Raw genomic sequence first — 22,793 nt, 5'->3', positions numbered from 1 at the left:
AAGGGCAGGCTTTCTCTTTACAGACATATCAGCGTTGGTGACATTAGACCAGATCAACTCCCCCCACAAAAGTAAAAAGCTGAGAATATAAAAACTTTTTAGGGGTCATATGGAAAGCATTCAGGGCAATCCTGTAGACAAAAGGTGTATGGGTACTCTTTTTAGTCAGGTCAGCATTGGTGGCATAAGAGCTGGCGCCCTTAGACCCCCCTACAAAGTACAGAAATGAAAAAGACAAAATATAGTGAAAGACAAATAGGATATGTGGTCTCTAGGAAGATTGATGCAGTCCAGTCCTGCTTTAGTAGATTAATGAAATATGTTTCATGAGCGGGATATGGGGATAGCTAGTCAGTTGTACAACTGAATGCATTCAACTGAAATATGTCTTCCGCATTTAACCCTGAATTAGAGAGGTGCGGGGGGCTGCCACAATCAACATTCATGGCGATCGGCATCCATGACATCCTATTGGTCCTACTGGCCCATCGCGCTAACGACTACGCTACCTGCCGCCAAGTGAGCTCACGCTGGTGACACACACAAACACAGCAGAGCAAGCGCGTCACTCACCCGGGCAGCGGGTGCCAGTATCCCGTGGAGGACCGAGAGGAGAAAGAACTAAATGCAAAAGAACTAAAGGCTGAGATACCGAAATCAGGCCAGGGTTGACAATGCACCACAAAATATGAGCCTGCCCTGCCACTGTAGGCCAGGCCCAGATATGAACAGTCCACAGGGCAATTCAGGCAAATGCCAGATGGGCTGGTCCATCTTTAGCCCAGTGGGCCTGTCAATACTGTTTATTGTAAGAAAAAATTGCATAGAATAGTTGTTATTTGACTAATAATTGGGGCCTCCTGGAAACAAATTAGCTGGAGTAAGGACCTCGAAGGAAATAAATGGGCCATTATGTTAGAAATGGGACGATTTGTGGTCCCAGTCCATCCCTGCCTGGCCTGCCATCTGTTTAGAAGGAACTTGGGGAAAAGTTAGGGTCTACTTACTGTATGCTTAGGTGATATGTTATGTGAGTGAGGTGACACTAGCTGCTGTTCACTGTAGATCTCAGGGCCATTTTTTTTTACAACATCTGAGGGATCTTTTTATAGCATTATGGGGCATATATTTTTCACATACCTCATTAAAATAGCATAACAGAATGTTGTTGTACATTTTTATGAGTGTTGATGATGTAATCCCTGTGTTAGCAGTGCAAGAGGAAACCTGCCTCTGCTATTATTTATGTTATGCAATATGTCCTTGTGTCCTTTAGATCATAGATCATCAATGTGTGTTAAGGTTTCATATGTCTATGTGTGAAGAAATTCAGACACTGCCAAAGGCCAACTATACTTTTTGGACATGTATTACATTACATCGTGTTCATGAACAATAGTCTGAAGAAGCAAAATACGATTGAGCAGTTATGAGTGATTCTGTTTGAGGCTGTTAAATTCTGTGTGATTGTGTTACTGGTTATACTGAAGAGCTATACTGAAGACTATACCTCTAATGCCTAAAAAGAACACATCAATAACCAACCAGTTATATGAAAGGAGACCTTTTATTCATAATATATTCATACTTGTACACAAGTAAAATAAAATGCATATCTATGATTCCATTGCAATCTCTGTAAAACATTTAGCCAGCTTTCTATTAGCCAATGCTACCTGTATCCATACTGTGATGAAAACAGAACTCAAACTGGGGAACAATAAACATTTGTCTTTACTGAAATACGTATAAACATAAAAAACATAACAGTACCCAACAAATGCATCACTTTTTTTTATAAATAATGGGGGGGAGGGCATGAAAATCTATTTTTGAATAAACGTTCTTTGTGTGCGTTCAGCCGGCTCTCGGAATTGATGTTTTTTCCTATTTTTTCAGTGGTCTGTCTCAGCAGTCACTGTTGTTGCAGTAAAAGCTTTTTGAGAGGGAAATAGGAATAAGGAGAGTCTCCAAAGTGGTGTAGCTTAGACACGGTACAATAAAGTACATACAGAACAAACAATTTGGGCACCGATTTATTATATACATTAGATATGATGTGTTCTGTAAAGGCATCCATTTTGTTAAATTGTATTTTAACTTCTTTTGTAGTTTAACTTCAAGGACATAGTCCTTGTTACCCTGGTAATCTGTCCAAACCTGACCTCCTGGTTATCAGTCTCTAGGCTATTATTGGAGGTCAGAGGTCACTGCAGAAGGATTCTGTATTATTGTCATGAGCAGTAATAACAATCTGTGAGTCCCAGCAATGTATATTTAGCATGTGATCTAATCCCTGCCAGGCCCTAAGGTCCTAAGACATGGCCAACGAGAACCAGATCCAGACTATGGACATGAAGAGAGAACTCAGCGCCACCTGCATTGTAGATCCATGGCCTTTGAGACACTGGGCGTCAGATTTGGGCTTTTTAGTGCACTTCTTTTTCTTCCTGGTTGGGGCTGTAGAGGGTTCCAGGTCTTCAATTTGAACCAATGACTGGTCAAGGTTGTTGGACAGGGTCCCCAGAGGCCCGTCGTTGAGACTCTGCTTATTCCGGATGGTCTCGTTTTTCGTTCGCTCATGCTCTCTGAATTTGGTCTTGGATATGTTCTCCTTCTCCTTGAGGGGGTTGTTGGTGATTTGACGGCTGTTGTAAGATGAGGGGTCAGCGATCGTTTTCCCGGAGATGATAGAGGACTTATCGTTGTCTGGAAGACAACATCTGGGAATTCCATCTCCCAGAGGATTTTCAGTGGAGGGGAATTTTCCGGAATGCGGCTTGGAGCTGAAGAGCTGGGTCTGGATCTGGGGTGTCTCCACACACCCTTCCAGGTCGTTACTCTTCAGCCGTTTCAGGTCCTTCCCGAACAATTCCAGGGGGACGTTACATTCGAGCTCAGAGCTGGAGCCCTTGAAGCGTTTGAACCAGTCCCATAGGGTACTGGCCCGACAGTCACACACCCACTGGTTCCCATTGAGACGCAGGTATTGCAGGGACACCAGCGGGTCCATGGTCTCCCCGGTCAGCACGGTAAGGTTGTTGTAGAACAGGAACAGCGTGGTCAGCTTCCCCAGGTCGCTGAATGCCCTCGGCTGGATGTAGATGACCCGGTTCTGGTGCAGCAGCAGGCGGTCAAGGTTGATGAGGCCGCGCAGCATGTGGTCCGACACGGTCTTGATCTTGTTGTTGTGCAGGAACAGATAGGTGAGGTTGGCCAGGTCCAGGAAGGTGTCGTTGTGCAGGGCCAGCAGGTTATTGTCCTGCAGGTAGAGGTACTGCAGGGAGAACAGTCCCTGGAACGCTCCGACAGGTAACTCCGACAGGCCGCACCTGTGCAGGTGGAGGGTGTGAAGCTTGGACAGACCCCTGAAGGCTGTCGGGCTGATGATCCTCAGGTTACTGTTGTCCCCAATGTCCAGCTCCTCTAGCCGCTCCAGACCGTAGAAGGCCCCGGCCTCAATGTGGCTGATATTGTTGGAGTACATCCAGAGGACGGTAAGGTTGTGCACGGAGCTGAAGCTGGTGGAGCGGACCACGGTCAGCTTGTTGCTCTGGAGAAATATACGCTGGCTCCGCACAGGGATCTCGGTAGGGATGGAGAACAGTCCTTGCTGCTGGCAGGCCACGGTGGGCCGTGGTTCGCTGTAACACACACATTTGGCCGGGCAGCCATCCACTCCTTGAGACACCAGGTTTAGCCACACAACCAGGAACAGGAGTCGCCCCCCTGGAGGGAGGGAGGGAAAGAGCGAGAGAGAGGGGGAAAAAGGTGGAGGGGGAGAAAGAGAGAAAGAGGGTCAGTTTTGGAAACTACGTAAAAAATACTTCATCTTCATTTCCATGTAAACATTGCTCCTAGAAGGTTTCTAAATGTGATTGTTGTCATTTTAACACCTCTGCCTATCTCTTGATTGGTTTTTGATTGTTATTTCCTGTAAAGCAAATCAGCAATATTGCTCTCTGGTAGCAATGGTAATCTTCTGCAATTAGACATTGCCCTAAGATATTCACATTTTTACATCAGTGCTTTCCTTCACATTTACAAATGGCATATATACTGTTTAAGCAACATCCACCTTCAAATCCAGTATAACAGGGAAATAGCTCTGAAGGGAAATAGCTCTCTTTTTACTAGTGATGCAGTGTGTCTATAAAGAGAGAGCAGTCGGTGGTTATTTGGCCCTGGGGACCCATTTCCTCTCTGGTATCGACGCAAGCATGAAGCCCCGGGCAATCGAGGAGAGGGGTCCCGAGAAGCTGATTCATTAAATATGGGTGGGTCGATTTTATGCTGAATTAGCCAGCACTAATAGGTTGGACGTAACTAATGGCATCCTAGAGATTTCTGACCTTTTGACATGTATCTTGTCGTGTAAAGATACGTGTAGTGGGGCTTGGTACTGGTTGCCAGGGTGGAGAGCTGACCTAGGTTTAAATATTGGAGATCACTTAAATTATGTTATTTGTGTTTTACTGTGCTTGACTGTTGCAATATACAGTGCCTTGTGAAAGTATTCACCCCACTTGGCATTTTTCCTATTTTGTTGCCTTACAACCTGGAATTAAAATAGATTTTGGGGGGGTTTGTATCTTTTGATTTACACAACATGCCTGATGTGATACAAACAAAAAACTGTCAATTTGAGCGTGCATTACTATTCACCCCCCCTCCCCCCAAGAATGTCTCTAACCTAACAATAGAACAGTGTTCTATCTCTAGTAGAAAGAGGAGGAAGGGAAGCGCTACTAAGGTACATTTTAGTAGATAGAAGGTGCTCTTTGGTAAAAGGGGTAAATTGTTTATCAAAAAGAAAGGAGGACCAAGGCACTCTTCATATAATTCATTAAAATGCCTTTATTAGTATGGCATGTTCAATAGAAACAAAGGTTTTTAAAAACCGACGCGTTTCGGCTGCATGGCCTTCGTCAGGGAGCACCAAAAAAATTAATACAATGTCCTCTTTTGAACAGCTTTTCCAATTAGCCCTAATTGGAAGAGGGAGTGGTTACACAATTGATTGGACACTATACACATTAAAAGGTGAAATACTGTAGCTATGTTATCATAAAAATACAACTCCAAGCTAGAAGTATCAGAACACTTAGAAAGGTAGTTCTAACCTTAAATATGACTGGGAGAAGTGTCAAGAATAAGACAGCAATATATTCCATAGTACACTAGAACACAGCAAAACATGAACAACAACAGTCTAAACATAGCTGAGGGCAATTGAGCAAAATGTCCACTAGATGACAGCAAATGGACCCATCACAACCCTACAGGAAGGGTGAGAAATCCATATCTTAATTTAAACCAGGGTATTTAGTGGCCTGTAGTTTGTAAATCCATATCTTTATTTAAACCAGGGTATTTAGTGGCCTGTAGTTTGTAAATCCATATCTTTATTTAAACCAGGGTATTTAGTGGCCTGTAGTTTGTAAATCCATATCTTTATTTAAACCAGGGTATTTAGTGGCCTGTAGTTTGTAAATCCATATCTTTATTTAAACCAGGGTATTTAGTGGCCTGTAGTTTGTAAATCCATATCTTTATTTAAACCAGGGTATTTAGTGGCCTGTAGTTTGTAAATCCCAAAACTTTCCCTTTGGTTTAACTGTTTAAGACGGTCCGCTTTTCTAATAGAGGCCGAAATATGATCAATACCCATAGCTTGTAGGGAGGCAGGGTTGCCATGGTGTAGGGACTTGTAGTGCCTTGCCATGGGGTAGTCTTCATTACCTACCCGTATGGCGTACTTGTGTTCCGCTAAGCAGTCTTGAATGCGTCTCTTTGTCCGTCCAATGTAGAACACCTTGCACTGTTCAATCTCTAACCTAACAATAGAACAATGTTCAGTCTCTAACCTAACAATAGAACAATGTTCTAGCTCTAACCTAACAATAGAACAATGTTCTATCTCTAACCTAACAATAGAACAATGTTCTATATATAACCTACAATAGAACAATGTTCTATCTCTAACCTAACAATAGAACAATGTTCTATCTCTAACCTAACAATAGAACAATGTTCTCGCTCTAACCTAACAATAGAACAATGTTCTATCTCTAACCTAACAATAGAACAATGTTCTATATATAAATTACAATGGAACAATGTTCTAGCTCTAACCTAACAATAGAACAATGTTCTATATATAACCTACAATGGAACAATGTTCTAGCTCTAACCTAACAATGGAACAATGTTCTAGCTCTAACCTAACAATGGAACAGTGTTCTAGCTCTAACCTAACAATAGAACAATGTTCTATATATAAACTACAATGGAACAATGTTCTAGCTCTAACCTAACAAGGGAGCAATGTTCTAGCTCTAACCTAACAATAGAACAATGTTCTATCGCTAACCTAACAATAGAACAATGTTCTATATATAACCTACAATGGAACAATGTTCTAGCTCTAACCTAACAATGGAACAATGTTCTAGCTCTAACCTAACAATGGAACAATGTTCTACCTCTAACCTAACAATGGAACAATGTTCTAGCACTAACCTAACAATGGAACAATGTTCTAGCTCTAACCTAACAATGGAACAATGTTCTACCTCTAACCTAATAATGGAACAATGTTCTAGCTCTAACCTAACAATGGAACAATGTTCTGGCTCTAACCTAACAATGGAACAGTGTTCTAGCTCTAACCTAACAAGGGAACAATGTTCTAGCTCTAACCTAACAATAGAACAATGTTCTAGCTCTAACCTAACAATGGAACAATGTTCTATCGCTAACCTAACAATAGAACAATGTTCTAGCTCTAACCTAACAATAGAACAATGTTCTATCTCTAACCTAACAATAGAACAATGGTCTATATATAACCTACAATGGAACAATGTTCAAGCTCTAACCTAACAACAGAACAATGTTCTATATATAACCTAACAATAGAACAATGTTCTACATATAACCTAACAATGGAACAATGTTCTAGCTCTACCGTAACAATAGAACAATGTTCTAGCTCTAACCTAACAATAGAACAATGTTCTATATATAAACTACAATGGAACAATGTTCTAGCTCTAACCTAACAAGGGAACAATGTTCTAGCTCTAACATAACAATAGAACAATGTTTTATATATAACGTACAATGGAACAATGTTCTTGCTCAAACCTAACAATGGAACAATGTTCTAGATATAACCTAACAATAGAACAATGTTCTAGCTCTAATGTAACAATATAACAGTGTTCTAGCTCTAACCTAACAATAGAACAATGTTCTAGCTCTAACCTAACAATAGAACAATGTTCTATATATAACCTACAATGGAACAATGTTCTAGCTCTAACCTAACAATAGAACAATGTTCTATATATAACCTACAATGGAACAATGTTCTAGCTCTAACCTAACAATGGAACAATGTTCTAGCTCTAACCTAACAATGGAACAGTGTTCTAGCTCTAACCTAACAATAGAACAATGTTCTAGCTCTAACCTAACAATGGAACAATGTTCTATCTCTAACCTAACAATGGAACAATGTTCTAGCTCTAACCTAACAAGGGAACAATGTTCTAGCTCTAACCTAACAATAGAACAATGTTTTATATATAACGTACAATGGAACAATGTTCTAGCTCAAACCTAACAATAGAACAATGTTCTATCGCTAACCTAACAATAGAACAATGTTCTATATATAACCTACAATGGAACAATGTTCTAGCTCTAACCTAACAATGGAACAATGTTCTAGCTCTAACCTAACAATGGAACAATGTTCAAGCTCTAACCTAACAACAGAACAATATTCTACATATAACCTAACAATAGAACAATGTTCTATCTCTAACCTAACAATAGAACAATGTTCTAGCTCTAACCTAACAATAGAACAATGTTCTATCTCTAACCTACCAATAGAACAATGTTCTATATATAACCTACAATGGAACAATGTTCTAGCTCTAACCTAACATGGAACAATGTTCTATCTCTAACCTAACAATAGAACAATGTTCTATATATAAAATACAATGGAACAATGTTCTAGCTCTAACCTAACAACAGAACAATGTTCTATATATAACCTAACAATGGAACAATGTTCTAGCTCTAACCTAACAATAGAACAATGTTCTATCTCTAACCTAACAATTGAACAATGTTCTAGCTATAACCTAACAATAGAACAATGTTCTAGCTCTAACCTAACAATAGAACAATGTTCTATATATAACCTACAATGGAACAATGTTCTAGCTCTAACCTAACATGGAACAATGTTCTAGCTCTAACCTAACAATGGAACAATGTTCAAGCTGTAACCTAACAATAGAACAATGTTCAAGCTCTAACCTAACAATAGAACAATGTTCTATATATAAACTACAATGGAACAATGTCCTATCTCTAACCTAACAATAGAACCATTTTCTATATATAACCTAACAATAGAGCAATGTTCTAGCTCTAACCTAACAATAGAACAATGTTCTATCTCTAACCTAAAAATAGAACCATTTTCTATATATAACCTAACAATAGAGCAATGTTCTAGCTCTAACCTAACAATAGAACAATGTTCTATCTCTAACCTAACAATAGAGCAATGTTCTAGCTCTAACCTAACAATAGAACAATGTTTTATATATAACGTACAATGGAACAATGTTCTAGCTCAAACCTAACAATAGAACAATGTTCTATCGCTAACCTAACAATAGAACAATGTTCTATATATAACCTACAATGGAACAATGTTCTAGCTCTAACCTAACAATGGAACAATGTTCTAGCTCTAACCTAACAATGGAACAATGTTCAAGCTCTAACCTAACAACAGAACAATATTCTACATATAACCTAACAATAGAACAATGTTCTAGCTCTAACCTAACAATAGAACAATGTTCTATCTCTAACCTACCAATAGAACAATGTTCTATATATAACCTACAATGGAACAATGTTCTAGCTCTAACCTAACATGGAACAATGTTCTATCTCTAACCTAACAATAGAACAATGTTCTATATATAAAATACAATGGAACAATGTTCTAGCTCTAACCTAACAATGGAACAATGTTCAAGCTCTAACCTAACAACATAACAATGTTCTATATATAACCTAACAATGGAACAATGTTCTAGCTCTAACCTAACAATAGAACAATGTTCTATCTCTAACCTAACAATTGAACAATGTTCTAGCTATAACCTAACAATAGAACAATGTTCTAGCTCTAACCTAACAATAGAACAATGTTCTATATATAACCTACAATGGAACAATGTTCTAGCTCTAACCTAACATGGAACAATGTTCTAGCTCTAACCTAACAATGGAACAATGTTCAAGCTGTAACCTAACAATAGAACAATGTTCAAGCTCTAACCTAACAATAGAACAATGTTCTATATATAAACTACAATGGAACAATGTCCTATCTCTAACCTAACAATAGAACCATTTTCTATATATAACCTAACAATAGAGCAATGTTCTAGCTCTAACCTAACAATAGAACAATGTTCTATCTCTAACCTAAAAATAGAACCATTTTCTATATATAACCTAACAATAGAGCAATGTTCTAGCTCTAACCTAACAATAGAACAATGTTCTATCTCTAACCTAACAATAGAGCAATGTTCTAGCTCTAACCTAACAATAGAACAATGTTTTATATATAACGTACAATGGAACAATGTTCTAGCTCAAACCTAACAATAGAACAATGTTCTATCGCTAACCTAACAATAGAACAATGTTCTATATATAACCTACAATGGAACAATGTTCTAGCTCTAACCTAACAATGGAACAATGTTCTAGCTCTAACCTAACAATGGAACAATGTTCAAGCTCTAACCTAACAACAGAACAATATTCTACATATAACCTAACAATAGAACAATGTTCTATCTCTAACCTAACAATAGAACAATGTTCTATCTCTAACCTACCAATAGAACAATGTTCTATATATAACCTACAATGGAACAATGTTCTAGCTCTAACCTAACATGGAACAATGTTCTATCTCTAACCTAACAATAGAACAATGTTCTATATATAAAATACAATGGAACAATGTTCTAGCTCTAACCTAACAATGGAACAATGTTCAAGCTCTAACCTAACAACAGAACAATGTTCTATATATAACCTAACAATGGAACAATGTTCTAGCTCTAACCTAACAATAGAACAATGTTCTATCTCTAACCTAACAATTGAACAATGTTCTAGCTATAACCTAACAATAGAACAATGTTCTAGCTCTAACCTAACAATAGAACAATGTTCTATATATAACCTACAATGGAACAATGTTCTAGCTCTAACCTAACATGGAACAATGTTCTAGCTCTAACCTAACAATGGAACAATGTTCAAGCTGTAACCTAACAATAGAACAATTTTCAAGCTCTAACCTAACAATAGAACAATGTTCTATATATAAACTACAATGGAACAATGTCCTATCTCTAACCTAACAATAGAACCATTTTCTATATATAACCTAACAATAGAGCAATGTTCTAGCTCTAACCTAACAATAGAACAATGTTCTATCTCTAACCTAAAAATAGAACCATTTTCTATATATAACCTAACAATAGAGCAATGTTCTAGCTCTAACCTAACAATAGAACAATGTTCTATCTCTAACCTAACAATAGAGCAATGTTCTAGCTCTAACCTAACAATGTAACGTTAAGCATCAGCTGTCAGAGCAGCTCACTGCACCTGTACATTACCCATCTGTAAATAGCACATCCAACTACCTCATCCCCATATTATTATTTATTATTATTTTTCACTCCTTTTCACCCCAGTATCTCTACTTGCACATTCATCTTCTGCACATCTATCACTCCAGTGTTTATTTGCTAAATGGCAATTACTTCGTCACTACAGCCTATTTATTGCCTTACCTCCCTTATCTTACCTCATTTGCACACACTGTATATAGATTTTATTTTCTATTGTGTTATTGTATTGTGTTATTGACTGTGTTATTGACTGTACGTTTGTTTATGTGTAACTCCATGTTTGTTTCGCACTGCTTTGCTTTATCTTGGCCAGGTCGCAGTTGTAAATGAGAACTTGTTCTCAACTGGCCGACCTGGTTAAATAAAGGTGTTCTCAACTGGCCGACCTGGTTAAATAAAGGTGTTCTCAACTGGCCGACCTGGTTAAATAAAGGTGTTCTCAACTGGCCGACCTGGTTAAATAAAGGTGAAATAAAAGAAACATGCAGACACAGTACAGATACAAGTACAGAGATTTCACTAATTCATCAAAGGCGGATCAAGGTGTCAAAGTGTGACAGCAGGAGAGTCTGAATCCAATATGCCATGTCAGGTGGCAGGTGGCAGTGCCAAATATTGCCCAAATCTCAGTGAATCCGACCCTAGCCCCTATCATAAGTGAGGATTTCCATTCCCAGCGGCCACAACCATCACGGGAAGCCCAGGCTCTCTGCTGTGACAGGTAGTGAAGTACTGGAAAATGCATGAGCTTTACCCCTCTCGTCCTCTCCATCCCTCCATCTCTTTCCTCCTCTTCTTCCTCCCCTGCCTCCCTCATTCCCTGTCCCTCTCTCTGCCTCTCCCTTTCAACTCCTAGCTCCCTCTCACTTTTTCTACCACACCCTCTCCCTCCCTCTCCCATCCCTCCATCCTGCCTTCCTGCTGTTCATGCAGCAGTAGCAGCTCATCCCTGGCCCTTGTTAAACGAAGGCTGTGGTGTGGCCTGACAGCAGCCCTCTGTTGCACTTTCCCTCCAACCTCCCTGCTCAACCTTCAGTCAGATATACTCTGCCACCGGAAAGCTGTCAAGAGTTTTCTTCCACTACTCTTTCGTTCTGCATCGCATCACTTTTTTTCTCTTCCCTCCCAGCCACAGCTCCTACTTTCCTAACAATAGCAATTTATATATATATATTAAAAACTTCTGCTGCAGATAGAGCACTCTTCGTATCTCCTCACTGTATGACCACTCACTGTCTTATTTTTTAATGTTCATTAACAGGCTACGTCCACCAATTCGTTTATTTCGGATATCCGTTTTTCTGAGCTCCCTGCGTAATTTTATCTTCATTAGCATCTTCTGACACTAAGCAAGTCAGATGTCCTCAGTTATTTTTCTATATATAGTACTATATCAATTGCCTGGCCATTAGTTCCTGTCAAAACAAAGGAACAATCTAAAGCCATTTTGCACTCATCACGTTGACCTCCTAAATGTGCTTACTCTTCTGTGATTAAAGTGGTACTTTTCCCTCTGGTCTTTCAGAATGACCTCTGTGTGATTTGATAGTTCACAGAAGTTCTCTCACCTTCTTCTTTTGGGAATTACACCATGTCTCAAAACATGGTAATCGCTGTAAAGGTTTGCACTCCCACGCAGTGTTGACCTGCTAAGTCTACTAAACTGTACGTCCTGACTTATCTACCGACCTCTGATTGTTCCCTCCCCTTTTACCTTTGGGAGTTTCTCTTATTTATCACAACATCATTGCTAATAGTTTGCCCTCGCTATTGAGCTGTTGGGTATATCAGACTCTATCTTTCAACCTTTCTGCTCAATTCCAATCAACTTTACAGTGCTGATATACTAAACTGACATAATGAATGCATATACAGTACCAGTCAAAAGTTTGGACACACCCACTCATGCAAGGGTTTTTCTTTATGTTTACTGTTTTCTACACTGTAGGGACCCAATTGATGAGTTGGACTGCAGAGTGAAGGAAAAGCAGCCAACAAGTGCTCCTTCAAAACTGTTGGAGAAGCATTCCTCATGAAGCTGGTTGAGAGAATGCCAAGAGTGTGCAAAGCTGTCATCAAGGCAAAGGATGGCTACTTTGAAGAATCTCAAATTCTGATTTGTTGAACACTTTTTTGGTTACTACTTGATTCCATATGTGTTACTTCATAGTTTTGATGTCATTGTAGAAAATAGTACTAATAAAGTAAAACCCTTGAATGAGTACGTGTGTCCAAACATTTGACTGGTACTGTATAACATTGTACTGGTGCTAACAAATAACAAAAAAGCTATGTATCTTTATCTTATTTGGCCAACTTTGGTTTCAACATGTTATCTCCCCTATATGTTGTGTCTAATTACAGTCCTGACACACCAACAGTCACAAATCCAAATCTCCGGTGTTCCAGTAAACTGGCCTCCTTGTCCCTTTTGAAAAGTCCATTATGGTCTAACAACAATCTTAACTCTGTCTAAGATGAGACAACAACCTCTTTGTCTTGCAGAGGCCAGACTTCCTTCCAAGCTCTTTATAAACTAACGCACATTGACTCAGGCTCTCCTGCATGTTTGAGAAGCACTTTTCCTCACAAAGGCTGAGTGCTATATGGCAGCCTATTTCCTGTGTTGTGAATTACTTTTGACCAGAGCCATATGGATCCTGGTGAGAAATAGTGAACTATATATAGAACAGGGTGCCATTTGAGACAAAGACTGGCAGACAGACAGAGAGACAGACAGGGAGATAGACAGAGAGGCAGAAAGAGAGGCAGAAAGAGAGGCAGAAAGAGAGGCAGACAGAGAGGCAGACAGAGACAGACAGAGAGATAGACAGGGAGGCAAAAAGGAAGACAGACAGAGAGGCAGACATACAGGGAGAAGGACAGAGAGGCAGGCAGAGAGACAGATAGGAAGACAGAAAGAGAGCCAGAAAGGGAGACAGAAAGGGAGACAGACAGAGAGACAGGCAGGGAGACAGACAGGGAGACAGACAGGGAGGCAGACAGAGAGGCAGACAGAAACACAGACATACACACAAACAGACAGTGAGACAGACAATGATGCAGACAGAGAGACAGACAGGGAGACAGACAGAGAAACAGAAAATGACGCAGACAGAGAAACAGACGGAGTCAGACAGGGAGACAGAAAGAGAGGGAGACAGGGAGACAGACAGGGAGGCAGACAGGGAGACAGACAGGGAGACAGACAGGGAGGCAGACAGGGAGGCAGACAGAGAGGCAGACATACAGGGAGTCAGACAGAGACACAGACAGAGAGAGAGAGAGAGAGAGAGAGACAAATAGGCTAACAGAGAGACAGACAAAGAGGCATACAGAGAGACAGACAGAGACAGACAGGGAGAAAGATAGGGAGAAAGACAAAGAGGTAGACAAAGAGGTAGACAGAGAGGCAGACAGAGGGGCAGACAGAGAGACAGACAGGGAGGCAGACAGGGAGGTAGACAGAGAGGCAGACAGAGTGGCAGACAGAGAGATAGAGAGAGAGACAGACATGGAGACCGAAAGAGATCCAGACAGAGAGGCAGAAAGGGGGCAGACAGAGGGGCAGACAGAGACAGACAGACAGACAGACAGACAGACAGACAGACAGACAGACAGACAGACAGACAGACAGACAGACAGACAGACAGACAGACAGACAGACAGACAGAGAGAGGCAGACAGAGTTGCAGACAGAGGCAGACAGACAGAGGGAGACTGACAGAGAGATAAACAGAGAGACAGACAGAGAGGCAGACAGAGAGGCAGACAGAGAGACAGACAAAGAGGCAGACAGAGAGGCAGGCAGACAGAGAGACAGACAAACAAAGAGGCAGACAGAGAGACATAGGGAGGCAGACGGGGTGGCAGACAGGGCGACAGACAGAGAGGCAGACAGGGTGATAGATAGAGAGGCAGACAGGGAGGCAGACAGAGAGGAGGCAGATAGAGAGACAGACAGAGAGGCAGACAGAGAGACAGACAGAGGGAAAGAAAGAGACACAGACAGAGAGGCAGACAGAGAGACATAAATAGAGGCAGACAGGGAGACAGAGGTAGAGATACTGTATGTCCCGACAGTTAACAACCTAGTGATGAATGGCAGACATCAAGGTTGCTCCTCACTCGTCTAATTGTGTTATTTGCCAAAACAAAAAGAACAATGTGGGAGAACAGAAAACACTTGCGATAATAGCAAGGTGTGAGGAGAGTCGAGGAGGACAGAAGTGGGAGCAGCCAGAGAGAGGTGTTTACTTAACGCAGCAGTGCATGACCAGCCTGACACCCTCCCGGATTATTAGCATATGTCCCTGGCTGTGTGTGTGTGTGTGTGTGCGTGTGTGCGTGTGTGTGTGTGTGTGCGTGTGTTTGCTACTTCACTACTTCACTACTCCAGGCCCATCCGGTGCTTTGTCTCAGCATGATGGAGGCATCCCAATCTGACCCAGCGACCAGGCCAAGTGCCCTGAGAGCACAAAAGGGCATGTAGGGACAGGGAATCCACAGGGTCTGTAATTCATCACGCAGGCTTTACTTTGAAGAGAAATAGATCGGGCCCAGATGGGTAACATGACAGTGTTATCCCTTAGCTGAGAGGAGAAGGGAAGAGAAGTCTCTCTAGGAGATGTATCACACAATTAATCTCAGGGGATGCAATGGCCTCTTTCCACTCACACAGCGTTAGGGAATCTTGTTGCTGTGTGGAATTTAACATGTTCCAAATATAGTCGAGATCTGTGTACTTTAGGCTGTTTGATTGTTGTAAATGCATTCATGCATACAAATGCAGCCTAATATCATGTATAAATCAATAAGCTAAAGGCAATGTTCTCAAAGCGCTGTCACAAAGTGGCTCTAAACCCAAGTGATTGTGTATGGTGATAACGTGCATTACAACCATTGCCGGCTGTCATACTAGGACCAACATCTTTGACTGGTGGCATTTACTCTTTCAAGGGGAATTCACTCAGTATATGGCATAATGGGAAACCGGATTTGAAGAGTTGGTACCGCTCCTAAATGCTTCCCCCTTTAACACGGATGGAACTATAGTTCCTAATGTCTTCGCACATGAACATACAGAGACAGAACTACAGTTCCTAAATGTTTCCCTGGCATGAACATACACAGAGACAGAACTACAGTTCCTAAATGTTTCCCTGGCATGAACATACACAGAGACAGAACTACAGTTCCTAAATGTTTCCCTGGCATGAACATACACAGAGACAGAACTACAGTTCCTAAATGTTTCCCTGGCATGAACATACACAGAGACAGAACTACAGTTTCTAAATGTTTCCCTGGCATGAACATATGTGACTCATTTCAGGAAAATAGTGTATGCCACTACTTTACGGGATTGGCATTTGAATGTTAACAGGTGTGTTTTATCAAAACGCATTTTCTGGCAGCAATGCATTCTGGAACATGTGAACTTTTACGTGCATTAATAACATACCTGTATGCCTTCTGTAAATACAAATACAATTGTTAAATTATGAGCCACGTTGGTTTAGCCACGCAAAAAGTAGGGAACCTTCCCGCTAGCCATAATTGGCTGAGATATTGGATGGGCTGGACATGCCGAGAGATGAGTTGGGATTGGTCTGCCATGCAGCATGCCTCTGTCTATAACATGATCTAGGGCTGGGCGATATGGCCAAAATCTCATTTCCCGATAAAGCTCATTTCATATCCTGATGAAGATACATATCACGATATAGCCCATTTTCTGTAAATTCATTGACATTTTTTTTAAAATAAAATTACCAGATGTAAAGGCCTATTTCTTGTTACATTTTGAAATATAGTCAACAAATAAAAGGTACTTAGTCATGTTTGATTATTTCTCCATTCATTTGGAACCTTTGCGCAAATGTTCAATTAGGCATGTAGCAAAATATTAAATATTGATGTATAAATCTGAAAAGGTAAATAGAAAACAAAATAAATATAGAACTAAAATATAAAATGTATATGATATTTTGGCATTAATATGTGTAATATATCAATTTTCATTTTGTACCTTGGGTCGAGTATTAGCAGCAACTCACGAAACCCCTGTTTCTCGACCATGTAAATTGGGGCCATGTCTTTGCAGATGTAAGTTGTAATGGCAGCTGTTTTCTCCTTCCATCTTCATGATTCTTTGCCATATGATGTGCCACGGACAAAAGCCTCTTGCAACCTCTGAGTCGGGGGTTTGTTTTGAGCACTTGACTGTACTTTTCTGGGTCTCACCCGTAGACTCTCTCCGGCCTGTTCCACATGATTCTTGCGTAGGTGGTAAAAGAGGTTAGTGGTGTTTGAGCCTATTGTCGGGACCGGCCTGCTGCATATTTTGCAGAGGACAGTTTTCTGGTCCGTGTCAGACTTTTCATACCCAAACCACGTCCATGCGACCAAAGTAGCCCCTATTTTAGGTACGAGCTCCGTGTCTCCTTGCCTCAGTGTTTGTTTGTATTGTAAATTTCCTTCCACAAGAACGTAAAGCGTCGTCCAATTGATAAAAATATTGCCGTAAAGAGTGATTTGTGAAACAACGAAATAAACGAAAGAGCATCATTTGAAACAAAATACATTTTTCTATCGTCACACGATATATATCATCACATCGCCCAGCCCTAACATGGTCTGCTCAGTATGTGTAGGTAGTCCTTCCTAAAACAGCTATTTTGAAAGATATCATGAAGAGCTGCGTTTTGACATCAGTGGAATGCCCGGTGGAAGCAGAGTATGATAGCTATGAAGATGGAGAAAATTCTGGCGTTTGATTGCAAATAATGCGGAGGGAGTCTAAAATAAAACACACAGAAGAAGGCTGTTGTATAAAACTCCTGTGTCCGGAGGATAACTTCAAACTAAGGGCAACCATGGCATCCATGAAAGAGAGGGTGAAGCGTCCATCCATGTATACGGGTAAGAGTATAGCTAGCTACATTTTCAGATATTATACATTTCTAATTTAGTCAGAAAGTCTTTTTAATAGAACTTTAAGTATATGATCTGTTTTAGTAATATTAATCGTATCTCAGAGCCATTTGCATGGCTAGTTAAAGCGTAATGTTAGCTATCTAGCTAACATTGAACCTAGTTTGTTAGCTTTAGCTACCAGCAGATTCATGCAAAGTATTAACCTTAAGAATTGGGATTATGCTTAAATGTTTAGCAACCTAGCTACATGTCTAATTAAAAGACTCCACGATGCAAGTAACCATTTCACTGTACAGTTTACACCTTCTGTATCCTGTGCCTGTGACAAATCAACTTTTTTATTTGATATAATGTGTGTTTATCAGAGACGGTATTGTGAAGAACCAAATGACCGTAACCAAAGTCAAATTAGGATATAACACTAGGCCAACGCGACAGTGTCCAAGTTCTAAAATTCTCCAGTAGAATGCCCTGCTTTTATTTCATCACACTCACAACTGTAAGCTATTTTCTGTAATTATCTCGTCATTAACTTGTAAATAATGATCTTGTTGTGAGTTTATTTTCCTATAATAACGAATTCAAATGAGTTAAAGTTAAGACGTTGTCAGCTATATGATATGGTAATTTTTTATGTTAGCTTGCTAGCTAACAAGCTAGAAAGGAACCAAAACATTGTTGAGAAAGTTGCTTTTAGTTGCCTGGTTTGATAGATTGCCATATACTAAATACATTTTTGAACGGGTTTCTTGATTGGTGTTAAATACATCAGTTATACTATTTTGGACCAACGGGCTGCTGATGTCATGTAGCCTGTCGTTTTTGTGTTCATACTTTTTCATAATGACAACAACAAGTTTGATGTCGGACGACAATAGAATGTTCATGATGTCACTGCGACAACTGTCTACAGACATGTTGATGGACGTAATATAAACCAGCCGTTAATCTTGGTTTCTGCGATCGTTTAGTAGACTACAGTACTCACTCTGTTTAGCACATGGCCTCACGTGAATACTTAAAGAGATGGGTAGGACTAAGGCTTAAGAGGATGTGAACAATCCTGAATGGATGTAGACAAAGAAGAGCTCTGCAGTAGGTGTACCAAAACATTCAAGGGCCATTTTCTCAAAAGTGGGGTTACAAGTTTATCAACTTTCAAAGCAGAATTACTTTCCCATTGTTCCTCAACTGTAGTGTATAATATACCATGTTCTAGCTCAGAGTCAATTATTTTATCTCATATAAAAAAACACAATTAAACATTTTGCTACGTAAGACCGAATCGAGTCGGTCGTTCACATACGCAGGGAGAGAACTACAGTTCCTAAATGTTTCCCTGACATGAATATATGCAGGTTGAGAACAGGTCATCTAACAGCACATAAAGCCATGTGTATCCTGATCAGGCTGTTAAGGGTAAGATCGCTTATAACTAGCTTTGGATTGTGCGTGTTTGTTTGTTTGTTTGTGTGTGTGTGTGTGTGTGCGCGCACGCCTGCATTTGTGTTTGTATGTGCATGTATGTGTGAGTGTTTGTGTTTGCACTCATGTGTGTTTCTGGGAGAGCCCATGGTCTAGTATGCAGACAAGGACACAATTAGCAGAGCGGCAGAGGGACAGATCAGGTCCTGTCTGCCACACATCTGCCACAACACTCATCTCATCCAGACAGATGGCTCATGAATAACTGAGGAAACCGGAGGTCGGCGGGAGAGAGAGACAAAAGAGAGAAAGAAGGGAGCAACTGTGTGTGTGTGTGTGTGTGTGTGTGTGTGTGTGTGTGTGTGTGTGTGTGTGTGTGTTTGGTTTTACTATCCTTGTCGGGACCTCACAAGGATGTTAAAACATGGGAAATGATATGCGAGAGATGAGAAGAGAAACCATGATATAAATGCAAGATTGTCAACTACTTGGATTGCTCGTCAGTCGTAAAATAGGAAACATGACACAATTTAACTATCGAGGGACAAAATGTCAGGGCTGAAGTTGGAAAAACATGTAAGAACTAAAAACTTCTCACCCCGTTGTATCCACATCAACAACAAACTAGAATGGTCCAAACACACCAAGACAGTCGTGAAGAGGGGACGACAAAGCCGATTTCCCCTCAGGAAACTAAAAAGTTTTGGCATGGGTCCTGAGATTCTCAAAAGGTTCTACAGCTGCAACATCGAGAGCTGCAACATCGGACCCAGTACATTACTGGGGCAAAGCTGCCTGCCATCCAGGACCTCTACACCAGGCGGTGTCAGAGGAAGGCCCTAAAAATTGTCAAAGACCCCAGCCACCCCAGTCATAGACTGTTCTCTCTACTACCACATGGCAAGCGTTACATGAGTGCCAAGTCTTGGACTTCTCAACAGTTTTTACCCCCAAGGCATAAGACTCCTGAACAGGTAACCAAATGGTTACCCGGACTATTTGCATTGTGTGCCCCTCCAACCCCTCTTTTACTCTGCTGCTACTCTCTGTTTATCTTAAATGCATAGTCACTTTAACTATACATTCATGTACATACTACCTAAATTGGCCCAACCAACCAGTGCTCCCGCACATTGGCTAACCGGGCTATCTGCATTGTGTCCCACCACCCGCCAACCCCTCTTTTTACACTTCTGCTACTCGCTGTTCATCATATATGCATAGTCACTTTAACGATACCTACATGTACATACTACCTCATTAAGCCTGACTAACAGGTGTCTGTATATAGCCTTGCTACTCTTTTTTCAAATGTCTTTTTACTGTTGTTTTATTTCTTTACTTACCTACACACACACACACACACATACATTTTTTCCACACCATTGGTTAGAGCCTGTAAGTAAGCATTTCACTGTTACTGTTACACCTGTTGTATTCGGCGCACGTGACAAATACACTTTGATTTGATTTTATTTGTAGACCTGGCATTCAACCAACCCTCACTGCAAATTATGATCACTTTGACATGTGATTTGAAGTCTCTTCCATGCAGTTCTCTCTCTGCCCCCTCAATCCCATCGGCATCGCCACTTCGCACATTACATTGTGTAGAATGTATCATGCAAGCAATGTGAGATGAAAGTAATGAAGGCCTCAGTCGAGTGCGTGTGTGTGTGGGGGGTGGGGGGCTTCCCAATGCACTCTCCAAACCCCAAAGGAGCCAGCATAGAAGAGTCGGCCTATATCATGTGGTTGGACTATAGAGTTTGTAGCCCTTAGCACATCTCTCTACTTTAACAGCAAGCCTCATTCTGTATGGGCCTATTTCTTCAGTAAATGTCAGTAAATGTAATATGCCATGCAGAAGCATATATGTATTACCTAAATATAGCAAGAGTATTAAGTTGCACAAATCCTACTGTATTGCTTTTCTTTCCCTGTAAGAGCATCATTCTGGTATTGACATAATAAATATTATTTTCTTCAGCGTACAGCAACTTAAATATACCAGGTAGCAGTACAGAAGATACTGTATTAAGTTGTAAGTGTGTATTAAGATACTGTATTAAGTATTAAGTGTGTATTAAGATACTGTATTAAGTATTAAGTGTGTATTAAGATACTGTATTAAGTATTAAGTGTGTATTAAGATACTGTATTAAGATACTGTATTAAGTGTGTATTAAGATGCTGTATTAAGATACTGTATTAAGTATTAAGTGTGTATTAAGATACTGTATTAAGGTACTGTATTAAGTGTTAAGTGTGTATTAAGATACTGTATTAAGTGTGTATTAAGATACTGTATTAAGTAAGTGTTTGAAATGTATCACCAGGTAACTCTTTAGGGGATACTGGGCAAAGGTGTTGTTCCATCTCTGTAAAAGCTTTGTTCTGCCTGGTCTATATCATGCAGGCAGAAGCACCGAAGCTACATATCTGTAACTGCCAAAATAATGGAAACACTTGAGTAAATAAAGGAACACAAAGTACATTGAAAGCAGGTGCTTCCACACAGGTGTGGTTCCTGAGTTAATTAAGCAATTAACATCCCATTGGACGACAATGTGCCATGGCCGTCTCAGTGACCCAATCTCATCCTGATTTAACACTTTTGGGAGATTCCAGAGCAGCATCTGAGACAGCGTTTTCCACCATCATCAACAAAACACCAAATTCTGGAATGTCTCATGGAAGAATGGTGTCGCATCCCTCCAATAGTTCCAGACACTTGTAGAATCTATGCCAAGGTGCATTGAAGCTGTTCTGGCTCGTGGTGGCCCAACGCCCTATTAAGATGCTTTAGGTTGGTGTATCCTTTATTTTGGCAATTACATGTGCGATTATGACACATCAGCTAATGCGTTTAGAGTGCTGGCCAGATGTGGAACATGTCACCAGCAGCTCATAAGAGGCTACTAGGCACAGGTGTTAGTCCTCTTCTATCTGGGGACCACCGTTAATCATCATTTAGATGAAGCCATCACATCTTAACCCTTAAAAAAACATGGCCCTCCTCCCCAGCCAAAAATGAAATCACTGTCTCGCATTGCAGACTTTTATTAGCAATCAAGCCTCAATTTGAAATCTGTGAGGCTGCCAGACCTGCAGGGTTGAGAGAATACATTACCCTGAAATAAAGGAGAATGTGGACTAATGATTTACCGCTGTATTATCAGAGTGCCGTACCACCGGTAGTGTTCAATTAGGGCTGTGATAGGATAGCAATGCTAACACGTCTTGATTCAAAGTGTCTCGTGAGAGAGAGAGCCATGATAAGGTTCACTGATTCACTGACAATTGTCACACACGGTGCACATAGTTTGTGTGGATGACTTAGAATACTTAGAATACTTAAATACTTGGAATATGGAATGTTTATGCTGCTGCTTTGTTGTCTGTCACAGTTATGCAGTGCAGCCAGCTAGATCCTACGTAGAAGTATTTTCTGCCCCCAGACTAGACAACCAAGCAGTCCCAATGAAAGCAGTTAATCACGCTGATATGAATCACAATGAGATCTCTAACATGATCTACTCTGTTCTATTCTGATGGGTACATTATGGTAAAAATCTAGTGTTCTAGTGTTTGGCACAGTTACGCAGTCAGTTAGAGGTTATTTAGAAATATTTTCTGTCCCAGAAACCAACCCAACAGCTC

The 22,793-nt window shown here is 40.5% G+C and overlaps 1 protein-coding gene across 1 annotated transcript in view; it reads right to left on the bottom strand.

Moving 5' to 3' along the window:
- Nucleotides 1-1,951: 1,951 nt before the first annotated feature.
- Nucleotides 1,952-22,793, bottom strand: part of LOC109895166 (reticulon-4 receptor) — a 69,004-nt gene continuing 48,162 nt past the window's right edge. Inside the window, exon 2 of the mRNA XM_020488827.2 lies at nucleotides 1,952-3,729. Coding sequence (XP_020344416.1) covers nucleotides 2,315-3,729 — 1,415 coding nt within the window. The 3' untranslated portion in view covers nucleotides 1,952-2,314. The remainder of the gene's footprint in view (nucleotides 3,730-22,793) is intronic.

The sequence above is a fragment of the Oncorhynchus kisutch genome, linkage group LG8, assembly GCF_002021735.2.
Source record: "Oncorhynchus kisutch isolate 150728-3 linkage group LG8, Okis_V2, whole genome shotgun sequence".
Classification (NCBI taxonomy): domain Eukaryota; kingdom Metazoa; phylum Chordata; class Actinopteri; order Salmoniformes; family Salmonidae; genus Oncorhynchus; species Oncorhynchus kisutch.
This window is presented reverse-complemented; position numbering and strand designations above follow the sequence as displayed.